The sequence below is a fragment of the Engystomops pustulosus genome, chromosome 4 (assembly GCF_040894005.1).
Source record: "Engystomops pustulosus chromosome 4, aEngPut4.maternal, whole genome shotgun sequence".
Taxonomy (NCBI): Eukaryota; Metazoa; Chordata; class Amphibia; order Anura; family Leptodactylidae; genus Engystomops; species Engystomops pustulosus.
The window spans coordinates 39,189,024-39,207,447 of record NC_092414.1 but is presented as its reverse complement, the minus strand read 5'-3'; the positions used below and the strand labels follow the sequence as shown (position 1 = coordinate 39,207,447).

Here is an 18,424-nt window from a genome sequence, read left to right as displayed (position 1 = left end):
ACCAATGAGCGTCCGCCAGTAGGCATCCAATGGGAAAACACTTGAAGGTCACATGTTAAGGGGCGGGTAATGTTATGTGCTGGGGGCTTGTGAGGGAGAGCCGTAGTACTTCCGGTTTCCGGTTGGAGTCTATGTGGCCGTGAAGATGCCTGAAAGAGACAGTAAGTTGTAAACATGATGCGGATTCGCAATGATATAGTCAGTGCTGCGCGTTATATATGTGTATATACACGCGGGGATGCGTGCAGTTACCTCAGCTGCACTGTGGGGAGCGCTCTTCTTATTATGGAGGGCCCCCGTGTCTCCATTATATTGGGGAGCTGCTGACCCTTATGGCAGTCGCTTGGGTTACATGATGTAGACGAGTGCTGCAAATATAATGTCCGTCCTGCCCTGCACTAATATTGTAGGGGTCAGGCTCTCGGAGAAGGAGGATTATGTTATGGGACTAACAAAAATTTCTGCTCAAGAGGCAGAAGATAAAATATAATGCTAAGGTCACATCTGGCAGAAAATAGCGCAGCTTGGAAGAGTAATGGAGGGTAACTGTCTGTACCTTCATATCAATGGAACATGGAAGGTGAATAAAACCTTGCATTATTTTAGTTTCAGCCCAAACACAGCTGTGAACTGGGTCTTACAAAATTTGGCAAGTAGGGGTGCAGTTATCCACATAGGCTGTTTGGCCGGCAATATGTCCAGGTCATGTGGCTGAATCCAAACGCAAATATATTCGTCTCTATTTCTTGTTTTACAACATTCCCTTTTCCCTGCCACTATTACGTTTGCCCCTGGACAGGCCCTTTTCTTGTCTCAGTATTGAAGTGGACATCTCTGTTCTTTGTAAAATTGACTTTATAAGTCAGATATTTGTTTAATCTCGTACTGATATGTGGTGAGAAGTGAACTGTGCTGGGGTAAAACTTGCAAAAGGTTAAACCTTTATTCACACAGGCATAGAAAAAAGTGCAACGTTTCGATTCACAATGAATCTTTGTCAAGCTTGACAAAGATTCATTGTGAAATAAAACGTTGCACTTTTTTCTATGCCTGTGTGAATAATCATCATATTGGATGCTGTGGCCTTCTCTCTCCTCTTTTTGTCTTGGACTATGGATCCTGCACACTAGGACCCTGGGCTGCATGAATCAAACAAACAGCTTTTGGCAAATAGATTGGTTGCTGTTTTTTTTTTTTTTTTTTTAAACTTGCTACACAGCAGATTTTTCAAATCTGTGTATGTGATCACTCTGACCCCCAGTAATTACCATAATAGGACTTTACTGGTACTTCATATAATTTCTCCTCTGGGTAACCAGTACTCATTTCACTTCTATGGGACTGTTAAAGATGGCCGTCTCAAAAATCTTCTAGAAGTGAAAGGAGCACTTGTCTCGCATGTAAACCATCTGTTCCTGTGAATGCTGAAGGTCTCATGGGTTGCATGTTCCGTGATCAAAGAGACAACGTGGAACTCAAATATTCAAATAAACTGGTTTATAGTTCCAAAACTGGCAAGGTAAAGCCAATCCACAGGATTGCTGGAGAAATGTGGGAAGTACATAGGTGACCAGTGCCTCTGTGAGACTAATGGTAATATGGAGATTGCGGCATACACAGCTCCCAGGAGGAGACGCCATGTTCAGTGATCAGACACCATTCCCTTATGTTGTGGATAAAGGATAAGTCTGTGGCTGGAAAACCCCATATAATCTGCTGAGGGTCTTCGTTCCCCAAGAAACAGACATTAATATAACATTGTCTGCTAGAAAAGAAAGTAGTGTATGTGCTTTATTTGGACAAAACTGCCAGAAATAAGACCCATCATAAAAGTAGATTAGGAGGTGAATCTGAGCTTTGTGGCTTCAGCATTTACTATTGTCTCCATAGAGTTTGTTTAGGAACATGTTAACATCTAAGAAGCAACATTACTAATAACGTGTTCACATCCATATTTGTCTCATTGTGATTTTTTTTTCTTTTCTTTCCCAGGTGAGTTGTTTTCCAACCCTCTGGCCCCAGATGGCCATGAGGTGGAAGATTTGCATTCCTTACAGTAAGTAACAGACCCCTGTGATAAGCTTTATTCTGTTAGATCGAGTGGAGACTGCAGGCTCAGGCCCAATACTTTTTGTCTTTAGTGTGTAATTCTGGATGCTTGGATCAGGGCTGTTTACACAAAACATTAAGGCTAACACTTATCAAAACGAGTGCAGTCGGTACTAAGGGCAGTTTGCCTGTGGAGTGTTCAGAGTGCGTCAGATTAATTTAATTAAATTAATTAAAAACTGGCGTACGGTCTTCATTAATCTGGTGCACCCTGCACTGCTCTGGATGTGTGCCACTTTCGCATTTTGTTCATGCAGCAGAATTGTGGAGCACATCAGTAATAAATGTGGTTCAAACTCCTACTAAGCAATTACACTCCCCTTTAAGTGCACATTTTATTTGTTTTGTTGGACACCGTGCAGCCACAACACCAAACTGTCAGACACTTTATAAATACTTGCAAGCAGTCTGCATGTTCTTTTCAGTGCAAAGTCAGTCAGAAAACTGATGCAAACGCTTTAATAAATGAGGCTCAATATCTGTTAAACAAAGTGTTTATTTGCACTAATTTTGTTACATGTATATTATCGAGGCATCTGGTGATCATTATTTTTCTTTAGGTCAAAGCTGACAAATGAAGACTTCCGTAAACTTCTTATGACCCCTCGTGCGACGCCTTCGTCTGCACCACCTACAAAATCCCGTCACCATGAGTAAGTACATCTTGGATTTCGAACTGTGGCAAATATTAATCGGTGAGAGAAGGTAAAATCCAGGGTTTTTTAAGCACTATACTGACTATAACATTTGCGTTCCAGGATGCCACGTGAATATAATGAGGATGAAGATCCTGCTGCCAGAAGACGGAAGAAAAAAAGGTAATTCCATAGCTTAGTTTTAAAATCCATGTGATAACTTTGCCCATTGATAATGTGGTTTCAAGGACTTTTAATGCAACTATTATTCAGTCATTAAATGTAATACCTTGCTTTTTATTTTTTCACACATACAGCTACTATGCAAAATTACGACAACAAGAAATTGAACGTGAGAGAGAGCTTGCAGAGAAATACAGAGACCGAGCCAAAGAGCGTCGAGATGGGGTCAACAAAGACTACGAAGAAACAGAGCTCATTAGCACAACCGCAAATTACCGAGCAGTCGGACCCACAGCTGAGGCGTAAGGGTTTGATCTCATTGTTGATCTATTAAGATTAAGATTTTTTGGGTCTTTTAGTGGAACAATCTAATTTAAAACTTTAACGACATACCTGTAAATCACAGTGGCCTTAAGGATTTTTAAGTGGCTTCTTCAAGCACATACAGCAACCTTGTACTTAAGACTGATCGCTAGTGTTGCTAAGTCCTATCACTGTTGTTAACCTGTTAAATCTCAGTCAGCAAATAAGTGCGCCATCTTGAACGGATTGTCGCTCCCTACAGGGCCAATCGATAGAGAAATCTGTCATGACTTGTGTATTACAGGCTATGACAGATTACCTCCAATTTTGCCATCTACTGCAATACCGTAGTATGTTTCCAAATGTCTGAATCGCCACACTTTTGTCATTTTGCAATGCATAAAAAAGTAAATAGTTATCAAAAAGTCATAGTCTACAAAATGAAAACGTCATCCCACCCTTCATCCCGTATGAAAATTTTTTTTTTACAAAAGGTTTTCATTTTTTTCAAGTCTACTGAAATTTAATAAAACTTTTATAAATGTAGTATTTTTGTGATCGTATGACCCAGAGAATAAAAGGAAGGCGTCATTGAGTGTTAAGTGAACAGCTGTAAAAACAGCCCACAAGAAAGTGGCGCAAATGCGTGTTTTTGTCAATTTCACTGCATTCCTTATCCCAGCCACCTTTAAAACTTTGTGAACCAAAATAACATCACTTTTTTTTTTCTTAATCTTATATTGTACAGCGACAAATCCGCAGCAGAGAAAAGGCGCCAGTTGATTCAGGAGTCCAAGTTCTTGGGTGGTGACATGGAGCATACTCACTTGGTGAAAGGTCTCGATTTTGCTCTATTGCAAAAGGTAAAACCTCAATCTATGTGTTATTTTTATTAGGGGGGATAATAGTGCTTGAATTTTAAAGGACACCTGTCATCAGGTCTCTGCCACTAGTCCTGTCACCTCTTCCTGTTGGAGCAGCTCACAAGGATCCATCCCAGCCTTTATCTAGTTATTTCATACATTATTCATTGTAAAATCATCTATTCTTTATTATGTAAATGAGGCTGGTCACATGGTCAGAGGCAGTGATGTCACTCCTGTTCCCCCTCCCCTCTCCTCCCCCTGCTCATGTCTGTGTGTAATATATAGTAAAGCATTGCTGACATGCTGCATCCTCCTAATATACAGGTGAGAGACACAGACATCAGCTACACATGAATCTGTGGTAACATGGCTGCCTGGAGCTGCTGTATCTCTCCTAAACACACACACATTCACACACAGGCCGCAGGGGGCGTGGCCACCAGCACCAGGAAGCACATCATTATGCAGCCTCACACCATTATACAGGCTGTCAGTCATGCACTGGGGGTGTGGCTGTGCCTCCCACTCATGAATAGAGTGGACAGCTTGAATATGCTAATGCTTCATTGGACATTTCACAGGTCATTTGCATACAGCTTTAGGACCTCATTGCTTAGGTTTACAGGCATGTAGAGGGACAATGAAGGGATAGATGCAATGCTCTCAAATGGCAGTTTATCAAAATATATTTAGTTTAGGGGGGTTATTTTGCATGATGGGTTCTCTTTAAGAGCAATTTGTGTGTGCTGTGTAAAGAATACAACCAGCTGATGAATGTATAGCCCTGAACTGCAGTCTGAGCCAGCTGTTCGTTAGGCTGCATTCACACTGCTGTATGGGGGACGTATATACTGAGTATATACGTCCCCCATAGCCGACAATGGGTGCACGGCGCCCTACGGGAGCGGTACGGTGCAGCACAAGTGCACCATCTTCCTCTATGGAGAGGGGCAGGGGTGAGCAGCGCTCGCCCCCTCCTCCTCTACCCGGGGCCGACGTGTGCCCGCCATGCTACGGTATGGCACGCACACGTCTGTGTGAATGTAGCCCAAGTGTATAAACCCAATGTAACAATCTTGTGAAGCTTAACAATACTGACACCTAGTGTCAATATAATGTCACTTTTATGACTGTGGAGATATATGCCAATCAGATAAGCTCACTGATACTGTAAACAAATAAAACCAGACACTGGTACAATATTAATACCAATAATGTATTTCTCCTAGTAACAACTAAACACACTCTACACGCATCTTGGGATTTTAAAAGTCTTTATTTGCACAGATAAAATAGAAAAAGTCTTTTAAGAATGAGCTTTTAAAAGTTATATTTTATTAAAGGAAACCTACCACTTGAAGTGGTAGGTTTAAGATGGAAATACCGAGCACCAGCTCAGGGTGAGCTGGTGCCCGAGCTTATTTTTGTTAGTGTCCTAAACCGCTGCATTGCGGTTTAAAACACTTTTAAACTTTATAGCTGAAGCTGCTTCGGCGCACCATGCGCGTGCCTACATAGGAAGTGAAGGAGAGCCGCGCGCACTTGATGCCCCGAAGCAGCTTCGGCTATAAAGTTTAAAAGTGTTTTAAACCGCGATGCAGCGGTTTAGGACACTAACAAAAATAAGCTCCGGCACCAGCTCACCCTGAGCTGGTGCTCTATATTCCCATCTTACACCTACCACTTCAAGTGGTAGGTTTCCTTTAAGTACCTGGAAATGAGATGAAGCCTTTTTTTTGCCTTTCGCAATATTCTGAAAAATATGTTGAGCCCTACCAGTACTTTTGTCCCTAAGATCTGTTGAACTATTTTTATTTTGGTCTCTTAAACTGATATTTTTTTTAAGCTTGCGGGGGATTCTCTTGTGTATTGTTAGGTCCGTGCTGAAATTGCCAGCAAAGAAAAGGAAGAAGAGGATCTTGTTGAAAAGCCACAGAAGGAAACCAAGTGGGTATTCAAACATTCATATAAAATAATGTATTGTTTCTGATAAATTATTAGTGTTGCTGTTAAGACAGGAAGAGCCTACCTCAAGCCCCCCTCCCCCTGAGTGTTTAACTGATTTCTTTGCATCCAGTTACTAAGAATCTATCATGATCTTTAATAGTTCATTGCAGGCGACCACACATGATCATTGCACTTATTGTCCAGCGCATACTTCAAATCCCATTGCATGGTCATCATTGTTGACTGCACAAAGCCATGTACATCTTCTTACCTGAACATGACCTGAGTAACTGTTTCTTGTATATATCTATTCTTCTACAGAAAAGATGAAGATCCAGAAAATAAGATTGAATTTAAGACTAGACTTGGTAAGTCCGCTCCAAAGTGAATATTATGGAAAAAAAAGATTGAAAGTCTTATTTCATGAAATTTGCTAGCACATTGGGATTCCTTTTAATGTCGGACAACTTATAAAAGATTTATCAAAGTGGAGTACATTGGCAAAAGGTCACAAAAATGTGTGACTATTTGGATGTGAGGGGCATGCTCTCCCCTTTTTTTGGTGGGACATTTGTGAAGGACATCCCAAGCAGGGAAGCGTTAACTCTCAAAACAGCTGAAAAGTGCGTAAGTAGCATCACAAATCTAATGTTATATCCTGGTACACAAATCACTTGACACGCACCATAACTAGGACAGTTGCACCTCTCTAAAGGGCAGCTACCACCAAGATGTAGGACTCTATGAAAATGAGCCTAAGGGGCTCCAGGCGTTAATTGAGCCCCTCAGGCGCATTTGCAAACCGTCTTTCATCCTGGTGGTAGAAGTCTGTTATTGAATTTGGGGTTTCTTACCTGATCGCATACTGTACACCGGATGGAATAATGTTCCCCCTAAACGTTTGTTTCCCATTTCTGTAGGCCGGAATGTGTACCGTATGCTTTTTAAGGGCAAAGCCTATGAGCGTAATGAGCTGTTCCTGCCTGGACGGATGGCTTATGTGGTAGATTTAGATGACGAGTATGCCGACACTGACATTCCAACTACACTTATTCGAAGCAAAGCCGACTGTCCAACTATGGAGGTAAATAATGCCTGTTTTACACTGCTGTTTTACATGTTCTCAATGTTGCAACTTTACTGCTACTTTATTTGAATCTGTAGTATCTTGTTGATCTTTTCTTTATGTGCATCTATTTTTCAGGCTCAAACAACACTCACAACAAATGATATCGTCATCAGCAAGCTGACTCAAATCCTGTCCTACCTGAGACAAGGAACAAGAAACAAGAAGCTGAAGAAAAAGGACAAAGGTAGCCGTCAGTGTGTTTCTCGTGTACTGTCTTGGATTATTAGCTACTCTACCTGTTTCAACATTTATTTAATGATTTTTTTTTTTTAATTTATTTTTCTTTACCTGTATAAAAAAAAAATGAACAAAAATCTACAAAGTCATGTGATAATGAGCTGAGATAATGTAATGCCTTAAATGAGTTTTTTAAGAGGCTGAAGTGGTTGTATCACTTCAAATTCCCCTATTCTAGTACCCCTATTATTATATCCCCCTATTCCTGGTGTATAGGTACATATTAACAAAAGAATCTCATCTTTCAGAGATAATCAGGCTTGTGGTCCGGAGATGCAAGCAGATGCAGCACATAGTAAAAGTGAGCTGCAGATGAAGAATAAGCCTTTGTTCCCATCAGTAGTTCGGAGCACTGTAATCACAGAGACCCTGAGCCAGAAGCGCAGGCTCCTTATTGCTGTTGCAGCTGTAGGAGAAACCCATCTTGGCTCATTGTCCCGGTGTTTACAGGGCTCCAAACTACTAATCAAAACAAGGTTCGGATTCGGACTCCTATTTATTAGCTATTGATGGCCTATCCTTTAATCGGCTGTGCTAGGGTCACGTTCTTTAACCACTATTATATCTGCAATAATCAAGACGTGACACCAAACCTGGGATTCAGGCAACATGTTTACTGGATCATGACTGGTTTGGGATAGGAAGCTTGTGGAGCATTCAAGTATAGGCTATTGGTCTCCTAACCTATTTAATTGAAAACTCTTGTTTTCTATTTTTTATTTTTTATAGGAAAGCTGGATGAAAAGAAACCTCCGGAAGCTGATATGAAGTAAGAGCTGTTATATTATTATTATTATTATTATTTTCTTCTTTTTTTTTTCTGCTATAGTTTAGATATGTCCACGTTTAACTTGCTTAAAGTTGGTCAAGGACTTGCATGAATCTGCATGACACAATCCAATATGCTTTGTTATATCACTCACTAAGCCAGTGGTAGGATGCAGGTCAATGGATGGCCACCAATAAAAACGCATATGACGCACAGGCCGTCATAAAAATGTTGTAAGAGATGTTTGATTCCTAAAAAAAAAAAAACAAAAACATGGTAAGAATGGGTAGACTCAAGTGCATACATGTTGGGCAGAAGAATGGTTATGTGTATAGGCCATACTGACCACAAGTGTATATAATTCTTTTAATTTCAGCATTTTTGATGATATTGGAGACTACATTCCAACTACATCGAAGCCTCCCCGTGAGAAAGAACGAGAAAAGCACAGAGAGAAGGAGCGGGATAGGGAAAGGGACCGTCCAAGAGAGCGAGACAGAGAACGGGATCACGATCGTGACCGAGAGAGGGACAGAGAAAGGGCACGGGAGAGAGAGCGAGACCGGGAAGAAGAAAAGAGGAGGCACAGCTACTTTGAGAAGCCAAAGGCTGATGACGAGGTAATGAAATGTTCTATACTATATATACTATACCTTCACTATATTGGATTACAATCAGAGCTTCACCAAAGGTCACAGGGCAGGTGTGTTTGTAGGATGCATGCCAACTAATTGTCGGTAATTCAGGGAAAGATTGTAATGTTTGTAATATGTATACTGTATATACTCATGGACAAAAAAATGTGCTGAAAAACCTCACCTCGGCTTATACACGAGTCAATGAAAAAATAAACTTGTATACTCACCCTCTGGTGGCCCTGATGCGCGGCTCCTCGATGTCGGAGCAGCTCCTCTTCTTTCTTCGGTCTTCTGTAACAGCCAGCATGGACACGGCCATGTTATCTGTCAGTCCGCGCATACTATGTCATCAGAGGCCGCATCATAGTATGCACCGGCCGGCAGAGCGCATCTCTTTCAGCTGTTACAGAAGACCGAAGAGGAGCCACGGGGAAGACAGAAGAGGAGCCGCACTGAGCATCGGGCCGCCAGAGGTTGAGTATATAAGTTTATTTTTCTAATTATTTTTTTTTTAAAGTGCTGGGCTGGATACTATAGGGCGCCGGCTGTATACCACCTGGGGGCAGGCCGGCTGTATACCACCTGGGGAATTTTTTTTTTTTTTACTCTGGCCCTGGTGAATTCTTGGATGTGAAAATGTGACTAAAACAGTAAGTTATAGAAGAAATATTTGCAACTATTCTAGGTGTTCCAGCACTACCAGTCATGACTTAAAAAGAATCTTTCAAAGATTGATAGAACATTTTAAAGGCCAGTTGTCTAATACCAGAGAGCATTACTTTCAGCAGTAATCTAGATGCAGAGGACAATACCCCTTTGAGTTTTTTATATTATAAAATATTAAATTGTTAACCTTTTTTAATTTTCATCTTTCTTTCAGCCTCATGATGTTGACAAAGGTAAGTCATCTGATACTTTACCACTTGCTTATGCTTAACTTGTGCAATGAACCATTTCAGCTTTAAGGGAGAAACAAGGGACGGCAAACTGTTTTTAGCCCGAGCAAACTACATTGTTTTTTCTCATTGCTGCATGGCTATTGTAATTGGTGTAGACATATAAAACATATGGGACCTACCACTAGGAGGCAGACGAGCCGTACATAAAATCTGAGATTGGTTGTGAATATGCAAGTTTGTTAACTCGCAGACAAAACCTGTTAAGGAGGTCTTCTGTGTTTTCTATATTTTGTGTATATACTCTAGTATAAGCCGAGTTTGTAACCATGGACCGGGGTAATCCTAGGTACTAGGTTTTATTTGTTTCAATTATTGGTAGCTACTGCAATTCCCACCCTAGGTTTATACTTGAGTCAATACATTTTCCCAGTGTGGTTTAATTTATTTTTTTACCTCCGCTTATATTTGGGTTAATTCAAGAATTAATGGTGTATGTAATAAATTTTTTTTCTAGATCTTTTTTATCTATTAGTTTTTAATAATATTGGGGAAAAATAGAGCAAACTGTCCTGTTTGGGACTGGGTGACACTCACTACTGTTATGTTAGAGAAATTCTGCATAATTTTCGCTTGAAAATGGCTGTGACAAAAAAATTATCTAAACTACTTTTTTTTTTTTTATTTAACCTTATTAGTTTGTGAGGGGCCTAGGCTACTTTGCAGATCTGAAAGCCTCTCCTAAATAATAATTTTATCTGTAATTAATTACTTTATGGGCTTTTTAATGTCTGTCTTTTTTACTAGGACCTGGATCAACCAAGGACCTTCTTAAATCCATCAATGATAACTTTGCTGGAGCTCCTGGCTGGGAGGCATTAGAATATCCTTTTTGTCTGTTCTTTCCTTTTTTTTGTTGTGTATATTCCTTATTTTACTTATTTATATACTAAAGTTTTTTATTAAAGGGATCATGTCACCAGCACTTACCCCACTAATCTACCAGAACACTTAGTTGGGGTATGACATATCCTTTGGTGCATGCCCCCTTTTTAACGGTCACATTAAAAATATGGCTTTTCTTTGCTCATGATTTGTAAAGTGTTTAGTAGCCTAAAAGATGGCGTGCTAGTAAAGATATTTTATACCTTACCGGAGGAGGTTATTACTTTAGTGGGTGTAAAAGCTGTTCACCAGTTCCCTTTAAGTTTTAAAGTCAGAACTACAAAAAATTTTTCTTGTAGAAGTTGTAACCATTTTGCTGAATGAATTGACAACTAGGTGTTACTAGTTAGGGCTGTGACTGTTGCAGTTGACTTTGGAACATCTATGAATCTAAGGTTTATTAACATCCCAATGACGATTGTGCGATTCTGGTGCTAGCCAGCTACATTCACGAGCAACAATGGTGGAAAGGCAGAAATGGGCAAATTCACATGAAATCCTCAAGAGCTAAAAATTTGGGAGCGTCCTGCATGAACATGTTGCTGAATTGTCAGGGGGACACCTCACAGCCATGGCTGTGATGGCCAAGGGAGTCAATTTGCCGATTGACTGTCTGGCTGTCAATCTGGCAACATGTGCATGATTGCTCAGGATGGTCCTGAACGCAAATTTCGGATACACTCATCTCTACCCTCAATCTCCATGTACTGTTTTTACAAATAGTGTCTTGTGAGAAAAAGGTGTATATGGTTATAGTTCCCGATCTCCCTCCCCATACCCATTCCTGTTCTATTATTGTTACTATGTGCAACCGACTAGATCCATTGTGCTTTCCTACATTATTACAGTTCTAGATACCATAACTCCTCTACTTCTCCTCTTCTTGGGTCTGTTCAAGACAAATATGACTCTAGGACCAGAATACCCAAAAGTTGATTTTAGTTAGTATAGAGTTATATGGGGTACGTAGATGATAAATGATTGTATACTTTTAGTAATCATATTAATTTATAAAGTTTAGTACATTTTAGATATTATGTTTTGATTCGCGTTTAGCCGCGTGTAGCAAGGACCAGGCGGAGGCAACGTTGTGCAAAAATAACTTGCAGTTCTTTATTCGAACCAACAGCAGCAACAGGCCAAACAATTCCTTACAGATGGTGGTCTTACTGAGAGTGATCTTGGAGAGTGAACCTCAGGAGTTGGGTCACCAGCCTGGATGCAGGGGCAGGCTGGGAGGTAGCTGTGTCCAATGCTGGAAGCTACAACTTTGTCCTGGATTGGTTGAGTGTCATCCCTGATGGTGGACTGACACAGTAACTCTCACTGTGTGCTCTGTAGAGGCTCTGGCCTTCTCTCTCAGAGCTGGGCCTAAAGAGCTGCTCATGAGGTGATGCTCAGCACTAACTCCCTGTCAGCACTCACTCTTCTGACTGAACTGACTGTTGGCACTCTCCAACTGTCACTTCTCCTCCGCTCCTGGTCATGTGATCTCCCTCTCCAATCACACTCCAGTTACAAAGGTGAAACATCATTGGATGACATCAGTAAGCAGGTTAACCCTTGCCTATCCAGGCAGTATCTACCGCTGCTTATTACCTCTTGGTGCACTGAATGGTACAAGGGGTTTATTCGCAACTACTCCTCTGCCATGCGCATTGGCAGGGATATTGCAAGTGCTTTTTATGAAGTTCTATGTTGTGCCTTATGCTTCTTAACTGCTGCAAACAATGAAGAAACACGAAGACAAGAAGCAGTTGGGAGACTTCTTCGGCATGTGGAACAGTTATGCTGAATGTTACCCTGCAACGTAAGTATTTCCTGGTGTTGCGTACACTATCCCAGTTATATCTCCTACATGGGGTGTATATGACTCTGCTGGGTGGGGGCTGAGAAGGGGTGATAAATGCTTCAGAGGTGGGATTGAAGGACCTCACATTATGTGGGAGCGTTGGGGCATTTCTGGAAGGGTATTTTGCCTCTGATATCTTTATTGCATGGCTATACCAGTCTGTTAGGTGATGTGGATACAGAATGGGGGCTTCTCTGAGCATATGTAGAATTCTATGTAAGGCTTGAAAACATAAAGTGTGCTATTGGCTAGGAAAGCTTCATTGTTCACTTCCTGTGGACAAAATCCAGTCAATGGTCATGTGATGTCACACAGGTACACGGCTCATTGTAACGGAAAGCGTGATATTAACATTGATAAATGTGGCCCAATATGTATTGCTTAGAGGTCAACTCCTAGGCATGGGTCTAGTATGCAGTATATGGCTTTATTTGCAGCAAATGGGAGCTGGCCACTTCATAGAGGAAAAATCTGTGCCTTTCACATGTGTTTTCTGCATTGTTTCCAAGGCTACATTGTTATTAAATTCATGAAAGAAATCTAATGTACAATCTCTTCTTCTATTTCTAGTATGGATGATATGGCCGTTGACAGTGATGAAGAAGTGGATTACAGTAAGATGGACCAGGTAAGTCCTTTTGATCACTTTTTATAGATTTTTTAAAAGTATTTTTCAAAATGGCAAAGTGCCATTTTCGACTTTGGGCACTATTTTCCATTACGGGGTTAAACGCATTGAAAAACCATTATCATATTTTGATCGGGCATTTTTGGACGCGTCGATGCCTAATGTGTTTATGATTTTTACTGTTTATTTATATTTATGTCAGTTCTAGGGAAAGGGGGGTGATTTGAAATTTTAGTTTTTTTATTATAATTTATTCTTTTTACTATTTTTCAGACTCCCTAGGGTACTTTAACCCTAGGTTGTCCGATCGAACTTATCATATACTGCCATACTACAGTATGGCAGTATATGGGGATTTTCCTCCTCATTCATTACAATGTGCTAAAATGAAATGGCCTCGGGTCTTCGGAAGACCCGAGGCTACCATGGAGACGGATCGCCACTCCCCGATTGACGTCACGGGGAGTGGCGATCCCAGGTAAGATGGCGGCGCCCATACGCCACTATTTTTTTGAGGCTGCCGGCAGCCATCGCTGTGATAACACCCGGGATCGGTGCTACCACCGATCGCGGGTGTTACCGGTAAGCCTTTGCTGCAATATGCAGCAAAGACTTACCTGCTGTGGAGAGGGCTCAGCCCGTGAGCCCTCTCCATGCAGCACGATCCGACCGCCGCCGTGTAGTCACTGCTTAATACATGATAAATAAATTCCCCTTAGTTTGTCCAAACTATGGCAGTATGGCAGCATAAGGTTAAGAACTCTAGGGGGTTGAAAAAATAGTAAAAAAATAAATAAATTAAAAAAAAATCAATTAATTCAAAAAACAGGTTTTGGAAGATTTCTATTATAGATTGAGTATATAAACCTATCCAGCCTCCTGCATGAGATTGAAGTGGTTTCTAAAAGGCACATTTCCCTTTTTCACCTCACACAGGGCAATAAGAAAGGACCTCTCGGACGATGGGACTTTGATACTCAAGAAGAATACAGTGAATATATGAACAATAAAGAGGCTCTGCCCAAGTGAGTAGTGGTCTCAGCGTTGTTCTTCAGGTCTGCAAATTGTCTATAAAGCTATAGAAAATAAATGTTACAATACATGTATTATCCTTTCTATTAATATTATTTAACACACAATGATATTGTGAATGAATGATATGATATTAATACATATATAGCCCACATTGCGGTATCTGTCATTTTGTACTATTAATACCCTGCATGTGACCTCTTCTGTTACATAGGGCTGCGTTTCAGTATGGTATTAAAATGTCAGAGGGACGAAAAACAAGACGCTTCAAGGAGACCAATGAGAAGGCAGAACTGGACAGACAGTGGAAAAAGATCAGCGCGGTAGGAATATTATCTATATAGCACATTCACCGTCCAGGTCTATGCATGTTCTGCTAATCAGGGGAAGATGGGTAAAATTTAGTGCAAAGGAAATGATCTACAAAGTTTTTGTTTACCAAGTCCCTCTACATCTTCTTAATGGTCATATTAATAAACTGTGGACATTACTTCTACACCATAATTCTGTCTTCATTCGTAACATGCCATTCATTTCTAAAAAATGTGTACTTTTCTGTCTAGATCATTGAAAAACGTAAGAAGCTGGAGGCTGATGGGTAAGTGGCTGCTACATAAGAATATTTTCATATTAGTTATAGTAATAGTGCCACAAGTTATTCTCCCACTGATCCTAAAAATAGGGCTGAAAACCTCCCCTCTCTAAAATGAGAGGACCAAGAACAAACACATTTTAAATACTGAACTGCTTCTTCTAGTACTTCACGGTATTTGTGTGAAGGTTTCTTTTATTATGGTGGATAATAAAAGAGGCTCACCCCTCTCTTTAGGAAATGGTGACTAATGGCCAAAATATAGCAAGGTCTATCTCTTTTTTTGTGGCCATGGCAAGGTAGGATGAGCACACATTGGGGCAAATTTACTTACCCGGTCCATTCGCGTTCCAGCGGCGGCTTCTCCGCTCTGGATTCGGGTCCGGCCGGGATTTAATAAGGTAGTTCTTCCGCCGTCCACCAGGTGGCGCTGCTGCGCTGAAAGTAAACTCATCGCGCCGGAATGCACCGAGCTGGACCAGGTGAAGGTAAGCGGTCCTTATGCGACACATTTTCGGTTTTTAAATGCGGCGGTTTTTCCGAATACGTCGGGTTTTCGTTCGGCCACGCCCCCCGATTTCCGTCGCGCGCATGCCAGCGCCGATGCGCCACAATCCGATCGCGTGCGCCAAAATCCCGGGGCAATTTAAGTACAAGCGGCGCAAAACGGAAATATTCGGGTAACACGTCGGGAAAACGCGAATCGGGCCCTTAATAAATGACCCCCATTGTGCGCACAATACCACACCCTGCGGCATAGGTGTCTATGGGGACGTATGTCCGGCCGCAAATATGCAGCCGTATATACATCCCCCACATGGCCCGTGAATTGGGCCTCTGTCCCATATTGCAGGAAAGCCACACTATGTTCATTTCAGTGGGCCCCTTGTTCTTGTGGGAAAAGCTTGTCAGAAATCCTTTTAAAACTCCCTACTTAAAGGGGTATTCTCATTTTACCAAACGTTATTGTTCATGATGACCAATGTTTTCAATATACTTTCTGTATCAACTCCTCATGATTTTCTTGATCTCTGCTTGCTGTCATTCTATAGAAATCTTCATTGCTTGACCAGGGTCAGATTTCTGGTGCACAGCTCGTTGGTATAACAGAATTATCAGTGCTGTGTGAGATCAGAGATCAGATTTCTGTCCACTGGATATAAACAATGAAGCTTTCTATAGAATGACAGCAAGCAGAGATCTAGAAAACCGTGAGAAACTATATTGGAAAATTGTATAACATTTCATTATACCAACAATATGAAATGGGAACACCCCTTTAATGCAGTTTTAACTTCTGCACAGATTTTTCAGAAATTTTTATACTTTTTTTTTTTTTTTTTTTTATTCAATTACCCTTTAAAACATTTTGCTTACACACAAATTCTGACTGTTGTGTTCTGTGAACAGAGCCTTAATTATTTATATACCAAATTCTTAACCTCTGTCTCCCTTTTTATTGTCTTATTTTACTATTCTGTATTTTTTTATTTTCAGGGTTGAAGTAAAAAGACCCAAATACTGAAGTTGTATATGTAACAGATGACTACAGCGCTGAAATTTCATGTTTTGGACTTTTATTAATATATTTTATGCACATTTAAATCAGCAATTTTGAAGAAAAAAAATACTGGCTCATTGCAGTCTCCTAACCACAATGTGACATTGGAGGAAGACATCCTGTGGGACCAGCCAAGGTCATGCTTCTGGTTATATTTTGGATATAAACAAATTTACCTGAAGTGGTGGATATTTGTGTCAATTCCATTCTCCACTGTGATTGAAGTAGCATTGTATTCTCCTTGTTGGCACCCTGCATAGTGTAACTGTATCTATTAAAAATCTTGACTTCCTTATCCACCTTGTGTGTGTCATTTTATGTTCTGTTATGTGTAAGATGCTGTTCTGAGCTTAGTAAAGTAGCTTTGGACCCCTGCGTGGAGGGCTTTTATGTAACAATATACAAAAAAAGGATCAAAAAGCAATCCTGAAAACTACTGACCTGTGTCTATTAAAATATTTGAGGTGTTTGTTAAAGATGTTATCCTAAGGTATCTCACTGTACATAACCTTATAACCCAGCGTCAGCATGGGTTTGAGAGATGGGTCCTGTCAGACTAATCTGATTGGCTTTTATGAGGAGGTAAGTTCCAGACTGGATCTGGGGGACGATATGGATGTTGTATAGCTGGACTTTTTAAAGGCATTTGGCACCGTGCCGCAAAAAAGGTGGGTACATAAAATGAGACTGCTGGGGCTAGGGGAAAATCCGAGTGTTTTAGTTAAGTAATTGGCTTGGTGATAGAAAAAAGGGTTGTCATTAATAGAACATTCTCAGATTGGGTTGATACCAGTGGAGTGCCACAGGGGTCAGTATTGGGGCCACTTCTTTTTTTTAATATGTTTATTAATGGTCTCGTTGTGGGTTTACACAGTCAAATTTCAATATTTGCAGATGATACTAAGCTGTGTAAATGAGTCCTGAGGTTGATGGTTTAGCATTACAGAGGGATTTGTGGAAGCTTGAGGAGTGGGCGGAAAAATGGTTGATGAAGTTTAATGTAGATAAATGTAAAGTTATCCACTTGGGCCATGGAAACCAAAAAGTATAATTATGTTATTATTACTTGGTAAAACTGAAAAAGGCTGGTGTGTATTGGTGGATGGTAAACTTAATTTTAGTGACCAGTGTCAGGCAGCTGCTGCTAAAGCAAATAGAATTATGGGATGTATCAGGAGAGGAATAGATTCTCATGGTAACGACATAGTTTTGCCCTTATACAAATCCCTGGTCAGACCACACATGGAATATTGTGTACAGTTTTGGGCACCAGTGCATAAAAAGGCCATAGAACAGTGATGGCGAACCTTTTAGGGACTGAGTGCCCAAACTGAAACCCCAAAGCCCCGTCGTTTATCGCAAGGTAAATGACACCAACACAGTAGAAAAAATGATGGAAAATTTGCATCATTGTAGCTCCTTTCCAGTGTCCCTCTGTACACAGAGAATCATGGGGCCAACAGAAGGTCCTCCAAAGATAATTCGTCCCTGTCTACATATTCCCCTCTTCCTACAGTCCCATGTAGCCAAGTAAGTATCACTTTAAAATATCACCTAAAGCTGCATCTTTTAAGTTGTTTGGAACTGCAGGAAAATTCTTTGAGCCCTGTCTGGTGTGCTGGGGTGATGGCCCGGGTGCCCACAGAAAGAGCTCGGAGTGCCGCCTCTGACACCCGTGCCATAGGTTCACCACCTTCCATAGTAGGTTGGAACGATGCAGAGGAGAGCAACAAAGATTTTTAAGGGAATGGGGGGGGGGGGGGGGAGAGACTAGAATACAATGACATTACAAAATTTGTGATTATTCAGTTTAGAAAAAAGACGACTGAGGGGAGACCTCATTACAATGTACAAATACCTGAACGGACAGTACAAGGATCTCTCCAAAGATCTTTTTATACCTAGACCTGTGACCAGGACAAGGGGGCATCCTCTACGCCTAGAGGAGAGGCGATTCTACCATCACCATAGACAAAGGTTCTTTACTGTAAGAGCAGTGAGACTGTGGAACTCTCTGCCGCAGGAGGTTGTTATGGCGGACTCTATGTACATGTTCAAGAGAGGCCTGGATGTCTTTCTGGAGAGAAAAAATATCACAGTTA

At 40.9% G+C, this 18,424-nt stretch overlaps 1 protein-coding gene across 1 annotated transcript; it reads left to right on the top strand.

Annotated features, from left to right (window-relative positions):
- Nucleotides 1-8: 8 nt before the first annotated feature.
- IK (IK cytokine) lies at nt 9-16,617 on the top strand. Its single transcript, XM_072145756.1, has 20 exons — nt 9-161; nt 1,993-2,056; nt 2,670-2,762; nt 2,868-2,927; nt 3,062-3,229; nt 3,979-4,093; nt 5,973-6,043; nt 6,365-6,411; nt 6,964-7,127; nt 7,248-7,356; nt 8,139-8,178; nt 8,555-8,798; nt 9,697-9,715; nt 10,520-10,596; nt 12,388-12,467; nt 13,080-13,137; nt 14,074-14,162; nt 14,384-14,492; nt 14,733-14,767; nt 16,259-16,617. Exons 1-20 carry the CDS (start codon nt 146-148, stop codon nt 16,284-16,286), a joined length of 1,686 nt encoding a protein of 561 aa, XP_072001857.1. The 5' UTR covers nt 9-145; the 3' UTR covers nt 16,287-16,617.
- The last annotated feature ends 1,807 nt before the right edge of the window (nt 16,618-18,424 follow it).